Source organism: Dipteris shenzhenensis, chromosome 25 (genome assembly GCF_047967505.1).
Source record: "Dipteris shenzhenensis isolate YYH24624 ecotype China chromosome 25, Dip_SZ_1.0, whole genome shotgun sequence".
NCBI lineage: Eukaryota > Viridiplantae > Streptophyta > Polypodiopsida > Gleicheniales > Dipteridaceae > Dipteris > Dipteris shenzhenensis.
In genome coordinates this window covers 30,169,140-30,188,269 of record NC_141620.1, presented here as the reverse complement: position 1 = coordinate 30,188,269, position 19,130 = coordinate 30,169,140, and the positions used below count along the sequence as shown (strand labels likewise).

General features: G+C 41.3%; 1 protein-coding gene across 1 annotated transcript; it reads left to right on the top strand.

The window, feature by feature from the left end:
* Positions 1-11,972: 11,972 nt before the first annotated feature.
* LOC147885731 (uncharacterized) lies at positions 11,973-14,135 on the top strand. The gene is made up of 4 exons (XM_087396851.1): positions 11,973-12,431; positions 12,906-13,417; positions 13,518-13,714; positions 13,811-14,135. The coding sequence occupies exons 2-4, from the start codon at positions 13,095-13,097 to the stop codon at positions 13,915-13,917; spliced, it is 627 nt and encodes a 208-aa protein (XP_087252977.1). The 5' UTR covers positions 11,973-12,431; positions 12,906-13,094; the 3' UTR covers positions 13,918-14,135.
* Positions 14,136-19,130: the final 4,995 nt, after the last annotated feature.

Below are 19,130 nucleotides of genomic sequence, written 5' to 3'. Positions count from 1 at the left end.
ATTGGGGAGTTCGAAAGTTGGGCATTGAAGAAATGTAGATACAGAAGGACAAGTATGTCAAAGACGGATGTGTTTACTGGAGCTCTTACTTTCTTTTGATACATGGTCAAATACATTTCTGTAGAAAGCTTTCAGTCTGGAGGGAGGTCTGTAGATTTGTGGAATGATGCAGCGTCTCTGATGTGCTCTGTACCCAATGTTTTGAAGAATTGTGCATTGATGTAATTTTCTGGCCATTTTGTGAATTTATTGATAAATTTAGAGCATTGGCTTCTTTAATAAATTGAAGAAACCCAAAGAAAGAAGAGCATTAAAAGGATCCAGGCAGCTTAGCCTAACATACACCGCCACCTTAGCAAAATGTTGGTTAGAGTGATTTCTGGGGGCACTAGGGTTTTGATTTTATTGTTGGTGCAAATAGAACCTAGGTCGGAAAAATTCCTTTGTCAAGTTTCTATATCTTTATTCCCTTTTAAAGAATTTCTTATTTGTATCCCCTTTAAAGAATTTTTTAAGGAGCTTCCTTGAGATGTACGCTCCCGAGCTGATTGTACCATGGATTGTAGGCCACTTTTATGATGGACATCAATGGAGATGGGTTTTAGTTTGCGAGGAGTTTACCAAGTTCCCCATTGAGTGGGCCTTGGGTGCCAATGTGTGTTCTCCCTATGGAATTATGAAACCTTGCAAGACTAGACCTTTATCATCCTAGTCAACTATATTCATGGTAGTTTACATGCTTCAAGACCATGACCATGACAACTCTACTGAGACTACTGCATCTTTATTGCAATGGAGGAGGCAGGGCAGATTGGAGGCGGGGATAGAATTGGCTGAGGGAAGAGAGAGGATAGAGGGAGGAGTAAGAAGTGAGGAAAGGGGAAGAGAGAGATTGGGAGTGTAGGCAGCACGGAGGAGGAAGGAGAGGGGAGTAGATAGGATAAGATGTCACATCAAAAAGTGTACAATAAGGGGTGGATGGGGACTTTAGTCCCTCCACATTTCCCACCTAAGAGGCCTCTAAAGGGACTCTAAATTGGCCCTTTCCCCCCTTCATTACAGCCATCCCTTCCCATATAAATTTGCCCTCAAAATTTCACATCCTGGCTGTTCTAAAGTGCATCAAACAGAAACTAATAATCAGCTTGGTAGGAGATAGGCGTGGTCTTGGACAATGCTTTTTGGCTGCCATGGATTCTCATCCTCAAGGACTCCCCGCCACTTGATAAGATACTCTATGTAGACCTTGTTTCAAAGTACATGATCTCTGAAACCCATGATGCGCTCCGGGACATAAGAGGATGTGACAATCCTCATCTATAGGTGGTAGCTCAGAAAGAACTTGGACATGCTGTCCTACATGTGGCTCCAGCAAGGACACATGGAAAACATTATGAATCTTGGAGGTACTGGGAAGCTCCAACTCATATGCCACCTCTCCAACTTTGCGGATGATCTTGTAGGGACCGTAATACCTTTGAGCAAGCTTCGTGTTGGTGTTACCTTTGGGTGAGGCATAACGTTTCTTATTGAGGCGTAAATGCACATATCTCCTTCAAAAGACAGATACCTCCTGCGTCCATCCGCATACTTCTTCTGCTTGGCTTGGGCATCCTGCATATTCTTCTTAGCCAATTGCAAAAGGGTCTCCATTCTTTCCAAGTCACGTCTTGCTTGCTCTCATTTTAAACAGCCATGTCTGAAATAAAAGGCAACATCCCAACCTTGCATCCATACATTGCTTCAAAAAGGGCTCATGCCAATGGAAAGATGTTTGGTACTGTTGTAACAAAATTCAGCAAGAGCCAACCACTTATCCTAGGACTTCTCTATAACATGACAAAGGTGCCTCAAGTATTCCTACACCAATTTGTTCACCCCCCTTCATTACATTTATCATTCTTCTCCTATAACAATTACAAAGCAAGTGTTCTCACACCAAAGTGGGGCTACATTACTCTCACCAAGTATAGGGAAGCCTTAAGATGGACATTTGTCAAGGTGTTTTACCCAAAGTGGGGCTATATTACTCTCATCAAGTATAGGGAAGTCTAAAGATGGACATTTGTCAAGGTGTTTTACCCAATTAGAGTTTTCCAAGTTTTGCACTACATTGATTCTATTACAATCCTTGGTGTCTACCCCATCTCCTTTAATGAAAAAGCAAGTCTCAGGTGCGAAGGACCTACACCATCTCCCTAATAGGTTGGCCCTAAGGCTTGGCCAAATTTACAAGGTGGTAAGGGTCTTTTTGTTTATAGGGCTTGGGTGTTCACCCAAATGTATGCAAATATAGCACGTGCATTCAACAACTCAAACGAGGGTTGCAAGTCTTAGATTTGGATTCTAAGGTTAGGATGGGAGTTTGGGATAAATGAATGTAAAAGGAGATAAAGTTGTGCACTAGAAGAATACTCATCCACTTGCTCAATACACCAAGTTGTGCACTTAAAAAACACACATCCACCTTGCTCACCCCAAAAGAGTTGCAATTGCAAGTGCACAAGGGTCCACACTCTTAAATAATAATTATGCAAGGGATAGCTCATGTCCATTGCTGGAGTGTGTTTTATACAATCACTGCTGCTTGGGCGGAATAAAGTTTGTTGGATAATGGCCTTGTATTAGGGCTTTACACCATTTTCTCTATTTTCTGCCTATTATGTGCTATGCTACACAATTAATGCTATGTACATCCACTAAGCGATGAATTAAATACCACATATCAAAAATCAAAGTAAAAGCGCACACAATGCAACACCATTTTGGTTGCCATAGCATGTAGATTCCCCCACTTCTATTTGAGTTTTTGTCTCGAAATTGGAGGTCCATATGTGATAGGCATGGTGATCTTGGTTGATGCTTCATGTGAGGCGCCTTATTGGGATTGAATCCCAGCGATGTCAAAATGTGTTCCCAACTCCAAAACCAAAGGGAACAATAAACTCCAAAAATGGACCTTCACTTAGCACCCCTTGCAAAGAATTATTGAGGAATAACATCATTGTGCTCCGATACTAGCTTGCTTTGATACCTGATCAAGAGGAGGACTTCTTGGAGAGCAACAAAGAAAGGGAGAACACTGAAATTGTGGGTCTAACTCACCCAGATCAAGGTAAGCTCTTATTATGTATGTATGGTACAAAGGGGTATAGACTGGGCCATTGGCCTTTACCCCAACAACCTCCCACTTAAAGGCCAATGCGCCTTTAAGGGAGAAGATGGGCATCCTAATGTCATCCAACACCCATCAATACTCTACAATGTGCAAATCGCTCTGAGGAAAGACTCTTTGTAAGAAGATCTGCAGGGTTCTCATCTGTGTGAACCTTGACAAGCTCGAGGCGCTTGTCCTCAATCACCTCTCTGATGAAGTGATACTTCACATCAATATGCTTTGTCTTCGCATGGAAGACAAGATTCCGTGCCAACTGGATGGCACTCTGACTATCACAGTGCAAAATTGGAACCTCTCCTACAATGCTCAAGTCTCCCACTAGACGAGTAAGCCATATAGCTTCCTTGCATGCCTCAGTGGCTGTAACATACTCTGCCATAGTGGCTGCAACATACATGGCTGCAAATGAGAGACCCATGAAACTGAACCTCTAGTGAATAAGAAAACATATCCTGTAGTAGACCTCCTGGTGTCTACATTCCCTGCAAATTCAGCATTTGCATATCCAACAACAGATATGTCCTTCCTCTCAAAGAAAATGCACATGTTCTTTGTACCATTCAAGTATCTCATGATACCTTTCACTGCCTCCCAATGCTTCTTGCCAGGATTTGCCATACCAGATACACGAAGATGCCCATAAGATGGTGGCTTGCCTGACCAAACCTCTTCTGGCACTTTCCCATCTAGTGCCTTGCTAGGCGATCTATTGATAAGATGTACTGCTGTCTTGATAGACTCAGCCCAAAAGCCATGAGGTAGACCGGCATTAAAAAGCATGCTTATATTCCTTTCTTGAATAGTTCTATTCATCTTCTCAGTAACCCCATTCTGAGAAGGATTCTCAGGAGTAGTCAACTCCCGCTTGATGCCACGTAGCTCACAAAAATTCTTAAATGCATGAGAGGTATACTCTCCTCCATTATCAGTGCGCAAGCATTTAAGCTTCTTACCCGACTGATTTTCAGCAAATGCTAAGAACTTTTGAAATGCATCAAAGACATCATTCTTCTTCTGAAGAGGATAGACCCACACTTTCCATGTAGCATCATCAATGAAAGTAGCAAAGTAAGAAGCACCATCCAATGAAACAATAGGCATAGGTCCACACACATCATTGTGAACCAACTCCAATGGTTCAAGCCTCTTCTTGCTTAAAGATTTTTTATGTGAAGACCGTGTTTGCTTCCCATATATGCAATGCTCACACAAGCTAAAATCTGAAAAATTAAACACAGAGACATACTGCAAACGAGAAAGTATCTTCATTCCTATCATGCTCATGTGTCCCAACCGACGATGCCACAAAGAGACGGATGGCTGCTCGGTCACATTGATTACATTATCTCTTATGCCTGACACATGCATTGAGTACAACGTTCCATGCTTGGAACCTCTAGCAATCACAAGTGACCCTTTGCCAATTTTCCATGTATAGTTGCCAAAAAACACATGATGATAGCCATCATCATCATCATTCTTGAGTACAAATGTAGAACCATTAGGAAGAGACAAGTGGATATCTCCCACTTCGACAATGTCACATGGATAATCATTTCCAATTCTCACGGTTCCTTTCCTTCCTGCATCATAAATGGTAAACCAGTCCCTATGTGAAGTGACATGGAAAGATGCTCCTGAGTCTAGTATTTAATTCTGTGACAATGCATCATCACTAGTCACAAGAAAAGCATGCTCAAACATAGAGGCATAAAGAATGTCACCCTTATCACTATTGTTACTTATGGCATTCACTTTCTCTATTTTGACCGTGGATTGTGTTATTGAAACCCTATGCACCTCGTTACATCAATGAAGGTGCAAAATATGGAATGGCTCATTAGGATTTGCATGTCCATGTGTCGGATTGGTCTCAAAATTTGCATTGGTCCTAAACCATATGGTCTCCATGCTCTTGCAAAGTTTGAGTACCATCTCACACTAAATGTGGGCAGGGGGAGGTCAAAGGGCCCATTTTCACCCTATGCACCTTGTTACATCAGTGAAGGTGCAAAAATGGAATGGGTCATTAGGATTTGCATGTGCATGTGTCCGATTTGGCTCAAATTTGCACCGGTTCTAAACCCTATGGTCTCCATGTTCTTGAAAAGTTTGAGTCCCATCCGACACCGAATTTCCACCATTGCCATTATGGTTTGTAGATCGATTTGGGTTGTCTATGTAAATCTTCGTGCCACGGTTTCCATTCCATGGACCATATCCCTTTCCTTTCCAAATACAGCTTTTCTCTCTCTTTTTGAGAGTCACCTCCTTTGAAATATGCTTCTTTCGCCCAACGATGGCAAATCTTATTTTGTTCACGGAAAGACAAAATTGGATTACAAAACAGGATAGAAAATTCAAAATATATAAGAAAACAACATCCTGGCTCAAGAAGGCGAGTACCGAGAATCACTTTTCCAAGATTTCAAACATCGAACTAAACAGTTGATGTTTCTTGCCTAAAAAATTAAGTGTCAATTTCAAATCCGTTAACACTTCATCCTGAAGCGAAACTACATACTTATATTTACCAAAAGCTATAGCATTACAAAGTTTCCAAATATGATGGATCATTGTTGCTCTCACTACTCCCAACAAGGCATTGTTCCAAGTAGGACTTGAATGCTTATCCAACCATTTGCTAATTTTCCACCAAACATCTTTTATAGCTACACAATCCTAAAAAATATGTATATGCGTTTCTTTCCTTTGCTTGCATAATGGGCACATAGGAGAAACCTTTAGATTCCATTTAGCAGGCAATTTGCACACCATTAATCCCCATAATAAGAGGTTGTGCTTGAAATAAAATGTCTCTTTTCATATTTGTTTTAATTGGTGTTTCCATACCATTATAGAGCATCGATGTAAATGTTTACCCAATAACATTGTAAACCCATCAATGCTAGGGTTGATGAAGCATAGATGTAGCCTTTATATCTAAATCTTTCCATAAGCGTAATCCACCCAGGCCCCACTAACCGGCTAAATTGTGGACTAAATAAAATAACCTTTACACATGAAATTGCCACATCCGATTATCAATAATAAACAATAACAAAATAAATATATACAAGACATAAAACTCCCTATTCTTTATTCCATTGATATCATATTTACATTAAACCAGAACATCCAATACAAAATCTACCAACAAAAGTTCGGCTGTCAGAAACTAACAAAAATGGCAGCACTAGAAAGCAACACTGTTGAAATCAAACTACAACATCACAACAACTATGCCATAACTCTGTCAATCTCTAAACAACATCACAATAGATAGTCCAAACCTCTTGCTAATGAACTCTACACAACAATTCAAATCCATGAAGAACAACTACTGGTGAACCTTGATACTCCAAGCCCAAAGTGCGAATTACAACTGGAGATACATGACTCTGCTCCTCAAGCATCCCAGAATTGTCATCCCCTCCATAAAGAGCGCCATAATCAACATACGAAGGCGACTTGACTGTATCATCCCCACCAATTGAAATAGGAACACTAGCAGTTAAAGCACCACCAGGTGACAAACCACCAAACATCCACAATAACAGCCACAAGTATTGTCAACACCAATATGAGCACTGGCAACACCAATATAGCAAACTGTAATAGAAATACCACAAGCAATAGATTTACCACCACCATTGGACTAGCCACAACACCAAAAAAGAACAACACCAACAGAATCTCCACCCATTCCAATAGAAGTTAAATCTCCACCACCACCACAAATATTTCCAGAAACAATACTTCCAGTAGCATTACAACTAAACCACCACCAGTAGTAGAAGAAGAAACACCTACAAACACTACACCAAATCAAACATAGAAAGCATTAATACAAAAATAAAAAACATCAAACAACAACCAAATAAGACCAAAACTAAACAAGTAGATTACATTGCACATCATTTCGGAGCTCAAGATATTGGGTTCTAGAGTGACTAACAAGAACTTTTGTATATAGGAAAATTTTAATGTCCTTATTGCAATCGGTATTTATTGGATGTATATTCCACCAGCTTGGTTGTTAGCAAGATTCCCCATGTAGTGTGCTTGGTTCTCCAAAAATAGGCTGGTTTCTTTCTGACTTGTAACCAAGTTTTGGTTTGCTTTGAATTCCATGGTTAGCACCTTTTGGTTAGCTAATTTGTATGGTTGGTTTTTCAAGCATTTATAGAAGTTCATTTTCTCTTGAAACAAGAGTGAATTCCATTCAATGGGCTTGCCTTAGGCACAATGAATCAATCTTGGATGTTATGTCACCTTTTGAGATGCCCATGCCGGTCATCGGTTTTGCCGTTTTTCTATCAGGAATGGCTACCCGGAGAGGATTTTTGACTGTCAGCCATGGGGGGAGGAGGAGTGTGCACCTTTGATCAAAAAATTCACATGTTGATCTAATGGTGAAGAATAGACGTCGCATCATTGAGTTCCACATTTAATCGAGTTTTGTGCACCGTTATATCAAATTCTTGATCTAAGGGCCATAATGTGGCCCTGCTCGCGAGCCCTTGGATCAAGAAAGATCCGATGGTCCTTATTTAATGGAGTGTAGAGGAGTCATGCACCGTTAGATCTAACGGTGGGTAATGATGCAGTCGCATGAGCGTGCGTAGGTAATTTTTAGCCTGTCAAAGTTGATTGGTTGGTGGAATTGAAGCGGTAATGGGTTTTCCCATTACGAAAGTTGCGGAGATCGATGGCTCGGATTGATGCTCCATTGACCCCTGCGGTTGATGGCAACATAAACACAAAGTTTGATACAGAAAGAGAAAGGAGAAATGACTATGGATGAAAAAGATCTGCTTGAAGTTCTTTGAAATTCTTAGAGATCGACAGAGTTGAAGCTGATATTATGCCAAAAAAGTCCCATTGATCTTTTAAAAAACCACCCTAATTTTCGTTTCTTGGACGTTAAGACCTTCCCTCTCGAGGAAAAAAAAGAAGGCAACAATTTGTAAGTCCAAAGCCTAGAGAGTGAAATGGGCTAATAATTGAGCGTTTGCATGGAACTATCAAGCTCATGCTCGCCATGTATGCAAACAAAAAACGAAGAATTCAAGCTTGCAATCAGAGAGTGGAAGTGCTCAATTCGGTTCGACTCTTTTGGTTCACGAGACGGAAACATTTCGGTATGAGCCTCGTTGGATCCTGCCTTGTCATACATTAATTCAGGAGGGGTGCAGGGTCCTCATGCATATGCTTCTCGTTTGGTTTTTGGGCGAGAAAAGTCTTCGTCTGTCATGCCTCCCAATGGAAGTACGAATTTGTGTTTCATCATGCCCTTGCCCTCGTTCAGAGACGTCAGAATTTCCAAAAGGCCTACACGTGAATCTGTACTTTGTGATCTTCGGTTTTACCGCTCCCACCATCAACGTGAAAGAGAAGGTTATTAAGCGCCAGACCCAGTTCGAGCTCGTGGACTATCTGACATTCAGAATGGATCGATATCCATGAACCACTTCCCATGAGAATTCGCCATCCGATGTGAAGAGGAGGAATATGCAATGGAGCCTAATTCTGAGACAGATCCAAAAGTAGTCGAGAAACATCGATCGTTGGTTTGTGCTTTGTTTGCTTGACCAGGGAAGAGTCTTTGGAGATGATATCGCATCGTATGTTTGGCAAGTTTAAGGTCTTCATTCGTAAAGCAACAAAAAGTACTTCTACCGCTTCATCTTTACATGACCATCCCTTCCACCGTCGTCTCCTCGAGTACTGGCTCTAACGAAAAATGCAGCGATTCGTAGCCTCGTTCAGCAAATCGATCTCTGGCTCCCAATATGAAGAGTGGTGCAGTAAAAATCCCCCGTGATTGCATCTACCTCTGGGTATTGTGGATCGCCAACGCTGCCAACACTCCCCTTGGCTTTCGCAAGACGTGCTTGACCTGAGAGTCCTGTTGCACCCTCCCTTCGTGTCTCTGTGCGCTCTCTGAATTCATGTCACCGTAATTTTTCTTCGTATCTACGGACACAATAAATAGTTTTGTCAAAACAGCTTCATGTGATATCTCCTTTTATGCATCGTGCGTAAGCGTGCCTGCCCAACGAGACTAACAGCGAAACAATCATGACCTTGTTGTGCTGCAAAGAAGGGAAGCCAATGTACAGCCTAGCACCAGACAGCATGAAAACTGTCGTGTAGGAACACGAGGCCTTGTGGTACGACCCATCTCACTACTTGCAATTTGATGTCTCGGATGAAAAAGAAGCTTTGACATTTCGAAGCGGGCAGCTGCGGATTGGAATTGAATCTCATTTTGCTGCGTGGGGATCCCTTGCTCTGATCCGTCCTTTGACATCTCAGAAGAGAAACATTGATGCCTGGTCCCGTTAATCGTTCAAACTTCAGAGTGATGAAGAGATGGAAGTTCAAATCCGTAAGTACTCGATCGGCTGCAGGAGAAGCCTTCAGCTCAGGAACCATTGCCTTAGAGCACATTTCCATTTAGATCCCCACGAGCATTAGTATTAGGGTGTTTCCACACTATGGGTGCCCAAGCCCGCCCAACCTTCATTAAATGCATCTCCATCTTGCCTCTCCATGAACTTTGGGCCACGTGTGTAAATACCCTTAGTGGAGGGACCACATGGGGCGAATTAACCTAAGTACAACGTAGGCTTTTGCAAAGCAGTCAAAATTTCGAAAAGCTTCGTCGAAGGACAATTCGAGAAGGCTCTTGTGCCTCCTTGACCACGTATTGAGAGGGGGAAGGATGGGAAGGGATAGGGAGAGTCGAGGGAGAAGGGCGAGGGGTAGGGTAAGGGGGAGAGATGGAAGAGAGAAGTTGCATGGAGGGAGACGAGGAGGGTAAGGAAGAGAGAGAGTGGAGGGAGAAGGCTGAGGGGAGATGAAGCAAAGGGAGGGAGAGGGGAGGGGAGGGACTCAGGAGGGAGGTGAAAGAAGGCACCGAGGACAAAGGAATTGATTAATTGACTTGAAGCTTAGGTTACCCAAACCTCTCAAGCTAGATTTTGTTCGCAAAATTAAAAATTGGATGCAAGTGATTCAAGCTCAGAATAGTAATTAGAGTAGGTGCCATGAATTTCAGATGTAGGAAGAGCGAGTAGGGAGCATTTGTAGGTTGGAAATGTGGACCAAACATTGGAACAACGCTTTGATCTATTGTTCTGGAAATCTCGAGTGAGTCTTAAAATTTAATTTTGGTGGAGAAGACGCTGTAAACATGGAGCTCCTAGTATCAAGGCTAACATCGGTCAGATCTCTGATGCTAGCCTTGAAAATAGGAAGTAAGGTGATCCTTGTGGAGCTTTCCAAGATTGGTGATAAATCCCCTTACTTTCTCGAGAGAGACGATTACTGCAGCCATGCAGGAGGTCATTCCTGGGATGCCCAGTACCTTGCTCTAGAGTTTTCTGACTACAATATCAGCAGGAGCATGAGAAAGAGAAAAAAAAATTGTTTTGCTGATGTTTCTATGAAGAGCAGTTATAGTTCAAGTCAAAGTGAGTACTCTCTTTATGGTAGGCAACCTTAAGAGTTGTTTGGATTTGTTGAGCCCTCCTTCATCCATGTGTCATGATCTATACCGTTAATGTGTCATGATCTGTATCGTTAATGTCAATCTAGCTTTTTCAAGAGGACACTCTAAATTTGAAAGGTTTATAGTATTAATATAGGGGAGGGTGGAGATTTATAGCTTCTATGTGACTTATTAATACATTCCTTCGTAATCTCTTTCTTGTCAAAGTCTTTGTGCCACCTTAAGTATGTGATCCATGTACTGTCTTCTTGTCTTTTTCCTTGCTTTTTTGTTTTTTCTGTTGCAATTATGTTTGTACTTTCAGCGTGTACAGTATCCTAGACAGGACATCGCCTCTCTCGCGATTAGAGGCTCAATCTTTCACCTCTTAACATGTATGACCTCGCGTAGTAGTTTTATGTTAGAGTAGGACTAAGAAGTGCTTGAGTGACCTTAGTGTCAGCGATTCTTACTTCTACAAAGTTTACGTGGGATTTTTATTGCAAAAAATGCTCCACAGTGGCTTCACTCATCTATAAAAAAAGACAACTTTCAGAGAAGTCGCATTGCATGCTTGCTGTAGATGTACTTCACATAGAACGCTTTTCCATCACAACAAATAGAACGTCGGATATCGCGAGTGCTGCTGCAAGCACTCTATTGTGGCAAGGCAAAGGAAGAGCAGCTTGTGATGACTCATACTCCATAATCACTCATAGTCCAACTTCCAAAGCCTTTTGGCTTAAGCCTTATATGCTTTGTGTCTTAGACCTTGCCTTTATCCCTGTCCCCCCGATTGCATAGAGCCTTGTGTCTGCATCCACCTTTCTTGAATTATGACTATGGAGCATTGTGCTGCAAGGTTAATGCATCTGTTGTGATCCAAGATGCAAATTCAGACATCCCAAGCTATGCAGTTTCATCTATGCCTACACAAGAGGAAGCACAGAAGGCAATGACTGCAAGCACCGGGAAGAGCAAGAGGAAGCCAAAAAAGATCGGAAAGCAAGCTAGCTCACAAGAGGAAGCATGGGAAAGCACAAGAGGAAGCACGAAGGCACAAGAGGAAGCACCAAAGAGACAGACGCCTCTTAGAGACTTAGCCCTGCTTTAGTGATGGTCGAGACGGATTGTAATTGGAATTGGCCGCACACCTTGGTGAGTTATAGTAGTGCAAGTGACGAACCGAACCACCTATGCTACTAGTAGCAATTCTTCCATTGTTCGTAATGAAGCAAATCGACTCCCGTATGGTTGGTCTACACTCCTTGCATAATTCTTTCGTAACCTGCTCCAATTTTAGATTGGGACTTCCTATTGCTAGCCAATTCGTTCAACACACTCCCACATCTTTTTGTGCCTCCTTTTTGTCCTTCCCCTCTCGCCTTCATTCTCGAACCATCTGGCCCCATGCTAACCTTGGAGTTGTTGACCCACGCTGCAGTCCATCACCCAAGCTCACCCTCACCCCATCCGTGGGGCCAACGATGGTGGACTTGACTTTCTCTGTTGGACCTCCAACACTACTCTCCCTAGTGCCTCTGCTCTCCGTAATAGTCCCTCCACTGCCTCTCCTCACACAGCCACAAAAATCACCAGTTATCTTGCCTTATGCTGCTCCTTGTAGAAAATTATGGACCTGCTTCGAATAGCAATGTAGTTGAGGATGACTATCTGCAGAATCCAAGTGGGGAGGAAAACTCTAAAAGCAACGATGAACCGAGCGAGCACAAACTCAAGCGACACACTCTAGAGGTACTGCCGCTATGTTCCCTTTTTTGGTTTTCCATTTCTGTGTATGTCTTTCTTTTGAGGCCAATCATGTTCCAACCATTTCGAATGGTGAAATGTCTTCTTCACCTTTTCTTCTCCCTCCCTCTGCGTATGTTTTCAGAGGCATTTTCAGCAAAGATTGTAATGATAGTGTTTCTCCATACTTGCACTCAGGGCTGAGCGGCCCACATGAGCGTCCCTAAGGTTTTGGCAAAATAGATTTATATTTTGTTTGATGCGTGTTTGGCACTAACTTTGCCAATTCCCTATCCCCTGAAGCGCAACTTGAAAGAGTGGATTTGTGATGTTTGCTCCCCTGCTTGATATTATGCATTAATCATAAACTGCAATTGCTCTCAACAATTTGTGGTCTCAGTAATCAAGATGAGAAACATGTTGTTTTATATAGCTAATAGGTCTCATTTTTCTCATTATCTTCTACTTTTTATGTTGCAGTTTCAGGAGTGGATTTCTCAAGACCATAAGCGTTCTTTCATTTGCAAGGTGGGAGATTGTAGTGGCTTCTTATGTATTCAAAACAAAGGCCCAGCTTGATTTGCATCATGGAAAGCACCACAGCTTGGGGCCCATCCCGGCTCTTAGGCAGAGGCTTGGGATTCACATTGGGAATAGTTAGTGAAAATCATGCCTAGTTCAGAAGTTCCAATAGGGCGAGACTTGCAGATTATGAAATGGAACTCTACAAGAGTTTCAAAGAAGAGGCACCGTCTCATACAACAAGCTTTGATGGAGTGGAAGAAAACTTACAATGGAAGCCCTTCAAACAGGTTACTTGAGAGAATGTATTGTGAGAGGAAGGACTTTGTGATGGGCTTTGTGGCAAATGGCATGGAAAAGTATAAGAAGGTCTTCAATGTCAAGTGCCAAACATTGGAGGCTCATTTTCAAGCCAAGGACCAAGGTAAAGAGCCAAGTATCAAACATAGTTCATCATTGACACATTCAGGTGAGTCATATTTGTTCCCTTTGCATTTTTCTCACAATGTGGAAAAGGTGGTATCTTTATGAAGGTGGTCTCTCACATGTCCCTGATACATTTTTTACAAGCAATGCAAGCTCCTCATCCAAGGTTTCCATTGACTTGGTGACACCACCTTCCACCATGCATACCTCAAGGGTTGCAAACATAGATGCTCATTCCTATGTAGATGTCCACGCTCAATTGGGAGCCATGCTAGAAGTCATTCAAAAATTATCCCATACTTTTCTTAATCCACCGCAAAACAATTGCATCAAAAGCAAAGGTAAGTTCTTAAAAAGGTCTTGTATTACTTGTAGATCCTAATGAAATCTTATTCATGTGATTCTAAATTTGGGCTTTGGGATTTGTCTTGGTGCAGGCGATGTCGTACACTTGGAGAAGGATGTCTCTCCACTCCAAACACCACCTCCAGCTAAAATCCGAACCAAAGGTAAGTCCCCTAGGATGGCTGTCTATTACTTCTAGATTTCAATATATTTTGTCCATGTGCTTTCAAATTTTTTGGGACTTTGGCCCAGATGATGTCATAGACTTGGAGAAAGATGTCTCCCCACTTGCAATGCTATCTTCGATAAAAATCCAGATCGTAGATAAATTTCTTCAAAGGGTCTCTCTTACTTATACATTTTGGTAAAGTCTTGTGCACGTTCTTTCTAATTTGGGATTTTGGACTTATATGATGTCATAGAGTGGAGAAGGATGACTTCTTACTTATGACAACTCCACCAAGAGAAGTCTTGTACACGTTCTTTCTAATTTAGGATTTTGGACTTATATGATGTCATAGACTTGGAGAAGGATGACTTCCCACTTATGACAACACCAAGAGAAGAATGTGAAAGTATGTAGAGGATGGAGTGCTCTCTATTGCAGAAGAGGGTGTACTAGAGAGGGAGGAGAACATATCAGGACTGATGTCTCCCTCAACAATAAGCCATCGTTAAGTACATACTAGCTTGACTCCAAGCCTTCATGATCTTTGTAGCATGGGCTATACGAATGCCAATGAATGGTGTTGCGCAAATCTTCAAGAGTTTGAAGTTGTTTCTTCACTTTCATGGCTATAATTTGAGATTAGACTTTCTTGGTTGTATCTCAAAATTTTGGGATGTCTATTTTAGTTTGTGATACCTTTAAGTATGAGATGCAATGGATGGATGGACCGTTAATACTCACTTGAATCCATGACATTAAGTCATTTCACTCATGTTTCTCGATCTTATAGTCCATGTCTTTATGTTGGGATGTCTTTAAGTTTCAAATGTTTATTTCACTTTGTATGTCTTTAAATTCAACATGGAATGTCTTTAAGTTTCAAATATCCTCAAGTATGAAATGCTATGGATGGATGGACCTTGAGTACTCACTTGAATCCATGACATTAAGTCATTGCACTCATGTTTCTCGATCTTATAGTCCAACATGTCCTTATGTTGGGATGTCTTTAAGTTTCAAATGTCTATTTCGGTTTGTGATGTCTCTCCATTCAACATGGAATGTCTTTAAGTTTCAATTATCCTTTAAGTATAAAATGCTATGGAAGGATGGACCTTGAGTACTCACTTGAATCAGGACATTAAGTCATTGCACTCATGTTTCTCGATTTTATAGTCCGACATGTCCTTATGTTGGGATGTCTTTAAGTTTCAAATGTCTATTTGGGTGGATGCATGATACAATACTTTGCACACACCTTCAACTAGGTGGAATTGACTTACATGAAAAGTGGCACGCCCATCGCATAAGTGCTTGATCAGATAACAAACGTAGAAGTGTGTTTTTTAACGGATGTGCATGGCACTAAGGCAAAAATGGTATTTAATGCTCGATCGACCATGCAAAGCATATCCGCGATTGGCACGATCCTTCAACTAGGTGGAATTGACTTACATGCAACGTGGCATTCCCATCGCATAAGTGCTTGATCGGATAACACACCTAGCAGCGCGTTTTTTTACGGATGTGCACGAAAAGTGGTGTCTGGGACATTGCTATGTTGATGCTTTTAATAGTGCTCTACAGTGTACAATGTATGAAAATTTAAAAACGTAGGCCATAACTGAATTCAACTGCATGTCTTCTTGTAATGACCTGTAACAACCTCCACATCGTGTCTCTACTCCCCACGACCTCCTCTCTGTCTCTGTCTCTCTTGTTCTCCCTCCTTGCATCTAAGCTCTGTTTGTTTGTCTTACACCTATGCAAGAGGAAGGTGCTTTGAGCTGTGTGTGTGTGTGTATCAATTTTGGTGAGTTTGTTTCTGGTCTTTGATATCGATTCAAACAGTTCTAAGATTTTTCTTGGTCTATTCACGTTCATGGAAAACACACTATTTTTTATGCTGATTTTGCAATTCTGGTAATGCTCTCTACTCGACCAATTGTCTGAAGACAAGAAACATGGTTGTGGGTTTAGTTCCTATTAGGTGTCTCTTGATTGATGCTCTTAAAGCAACCGTAGCCTGCACACTCTCTCTCTCATGCTCTTCGGTTGTTTTATTTCTCTGTAAACACATTGTTATATGATCTGTTATGTGATCCTCGAGTGATCCTCTTGCCCAGTTTTTGTTGTGTTACACTATTCAGACATAATTTCTTTAACATGGATGGCATGCAGATGATTTCAAGAAGCCACAATGATTTGTGCAAATGCTCCATCCCTGCATCCTCAACATGCACCCATTGTGCTTGAGACCAGCACATAGTTATAAGGGAATATGAAGCGAGAAGAAAAAGGAAACAATGCAACAAAGAAAGGCTTCAAGAGGCCAATCTCACCACTGATGAAAGAAAGAGGAAAAAAGTTTATCACAACATGGCAATGTTGCCGATGGCAAGCACATAGTAGCATCATCACCTAGGAAGTGAAAAACTTGGTGTTCTCCTTTTGGTCAATGCAAACTCACGTGTCACCCAATAAGAAGGATGTATGCCACAAACGAACAGGGACAAAGTCTTATATAAAAGACCCTATTCATCTTCTTGATATTCCCCAGGTGAGTGTTGTATCAAGATCCTTATCATCATCCAGATCCACCCGGCTGATAGTGCTTGGCGGTGCCATATATTGCTTGTTCGTTTTCTTCATATGACATACTACTTTTTAGCGCCACGTTTCCTTGTTAGTGGTACTTATTATGATAAAGTACTGGCTAAGTATACTAGTTATGGCAGATTCATACTTGTTGTTACTGCTACTTAGTAGGAGAATTGCTTGTTAGTGCTACTAATTGCTTGTTGTGGTTAGTGTAGTTACTATGACATAGCGCTTGATAGTGCTGATTAGTGCTTTAAGTACTGCTTGTTTATTGCAACATTGTAACTCCTATTATTGCTTAATAGTGATTATTAGTGCCTGTTAGTACTTGCTAATGCCACCTATAAGCTATTGGTGCTTGGTAGTGCTTGTTTGTGCTACATATTTCATGTTACTTCCACTTATTATCACATAGTGCTTGTTAGTGCCTACTAGTTTAATAACCTGCTAATTAGTACTTGTTAATACTTGTTGGTGCTAATTAGTACTTGTTAGTGCCTATTAGTTCAATAACCTACTAATTAGTACCTGTTAATACTTGTTGGTGCTAATTAGTACTTGTTAATACTTATTAGTGCCTTATTAGTTCAGTAAACTACTCCTTAGTATGTGTTAGTGGTTGTTAGTGCATGTTTGTTCTGTAACCTGCTAATTAGTACTACTTAATGACATGCTATTTCATGCTTGTTAGTTTATTGCTATCTAGTGTTGCTTGTTTTTGCCTGTTAGTGCCTGATAATGCCTATCAGTGCCTATTAGTGTTGTTTATTATTGCCCCACTTTGTGCTTATTAGTGCCTATTAGTGCTTGTTAGTTCCTGTTAGTTCAAAAACCTTCTAATTAGTACCTTTTAGTGCTTGTTAATACTTGTTGCTTGTTATCGCCCCACTTAGTGCTTGTTAGTGCCTGTTAGTTCAGTCACCTGCTAATTGGTACTACTTAATGACATGCTATTTCATGCTTGTTAGTTTAACACTATCTAGTGTTGCTTGTTTTTGCCTGTTAATACGTGTTAGTGCCTAATAATACGTGTTAGTGTTGCCTACTATTGTTGCTTGTTATTGCCCCACTTAGTGCTTGTAAGTGCCTGTTAGTGCTTGTTAGTTCCTATTAGTTCAAAAACCTACTTATTAGTTCTAGTTAGTGCCTGTTAATACTTGTTGATTCTTGATCCTAATCTAATCACTTTTGTAGATAAAATTTTTGATCACATTGGATGTTTTGGTGTGCAGGTTGAGTTATTTATAGAGTTCAAGAAAAATTATCCAGACGTAATAATGCAATAATGCTCATTTGAACGATTCATGTTGCTACATTCAACATGTCCAAATGGCCTTCTTGAAAGACTCCATCAATATCATGCGTCATCCCAACACCGGTCTGCATGGAGTACATTGTTATTGCAATTGTGAAATATGTGCAAGAGATAATACTAGAGCTGTTTGTAAAGCTTCTAATCATATATACACTAGCATTACGTGCTTTTAGGAAAGTGTGTTGTGTTAGAAGCCTTTAGGAAGCATGTACCATCAATTGGAATACCTCATGGGAGAATGTACTAGTTGTGGGCCAAAAAAATTTATGGCCTGCCCACAAGAGAAGGTTGACTCTACCCACCATGTTTCCGTTAAGGTTTTTGAGGATCTAGACATAACTATTGGAAAACAGGGGCATAAAAAAAGAAGAAAGGTGCTCACATTTAAGAAAATGACCTGCAGTGCCTTATTACGAATGTCTCAGGATTGCATGAAGAAGTTCATTAAGCACAACTTCATATACAAGTGGCAAGCTGAACAATTTAAAGAGTGTCTGCAAAGGTTTCCTAAAGAGGTTGTGGTGTCTATGGTGGATTCTGCACAAAATTACACCTTTAAGGAACAAAATGAGATACAATCTATGCACTGGCACTCAGACCAAGTCACTATTCTTGTTCAAATAACATATGTTTGGACAAGAGGTGAGGTTCAAAAAACCATCCATTTCTACATATCTGATGACAAGGTGCATGATACTCTATTTGTTCAGCATTGTTTTATGCTACATCACAATTGGTTGGTAGGACAAGATTTAGCACTAAAGCAGCATTGGGTTTGGTTAGATGGTGCAGCTTCCCATCACTCTCCCTCTTTGTCTTCCCCTTCCCATCACATAACCCAATAAGAGTTGGTGGAAGAGACCCACAGCTAGCCCCGTCCTGAAGAGAGAGGCCAAGCTTCCACATATCGCCCTGCCAAGCACCAAAATATTCTCTCCTCCACTCCCATCTATACTGAGCACTCCATCACCATAGCCAACACTTCCCCCCTTGGTCATGAGTGGCTCAATGCACTCAACGGCTTCGCTATCTACTCATCCTCGAGTCCTCAAATTTTCCCACAAACTCTGAGATTCTAGAACTCTCTAGGCCTAATGACCTCCCTACCTGGGCATGCTTCCATGGTCTAAAGCCTCGGGTGGATGCACGAACGTGGTAGAGAGGAGGTAAAATAGACCTACCAATCTCTTTTGGCATGTGGAGTGGTACAATACCCTCCCATTGGAATCCTCCAATTGTATAATAAGGTCTTAGAAGCCATACAGTGCATGCTCGATGAAGGCTTCTACCATTTTGAAATCGAGCATGTCACCTATCCAAGCTCCCT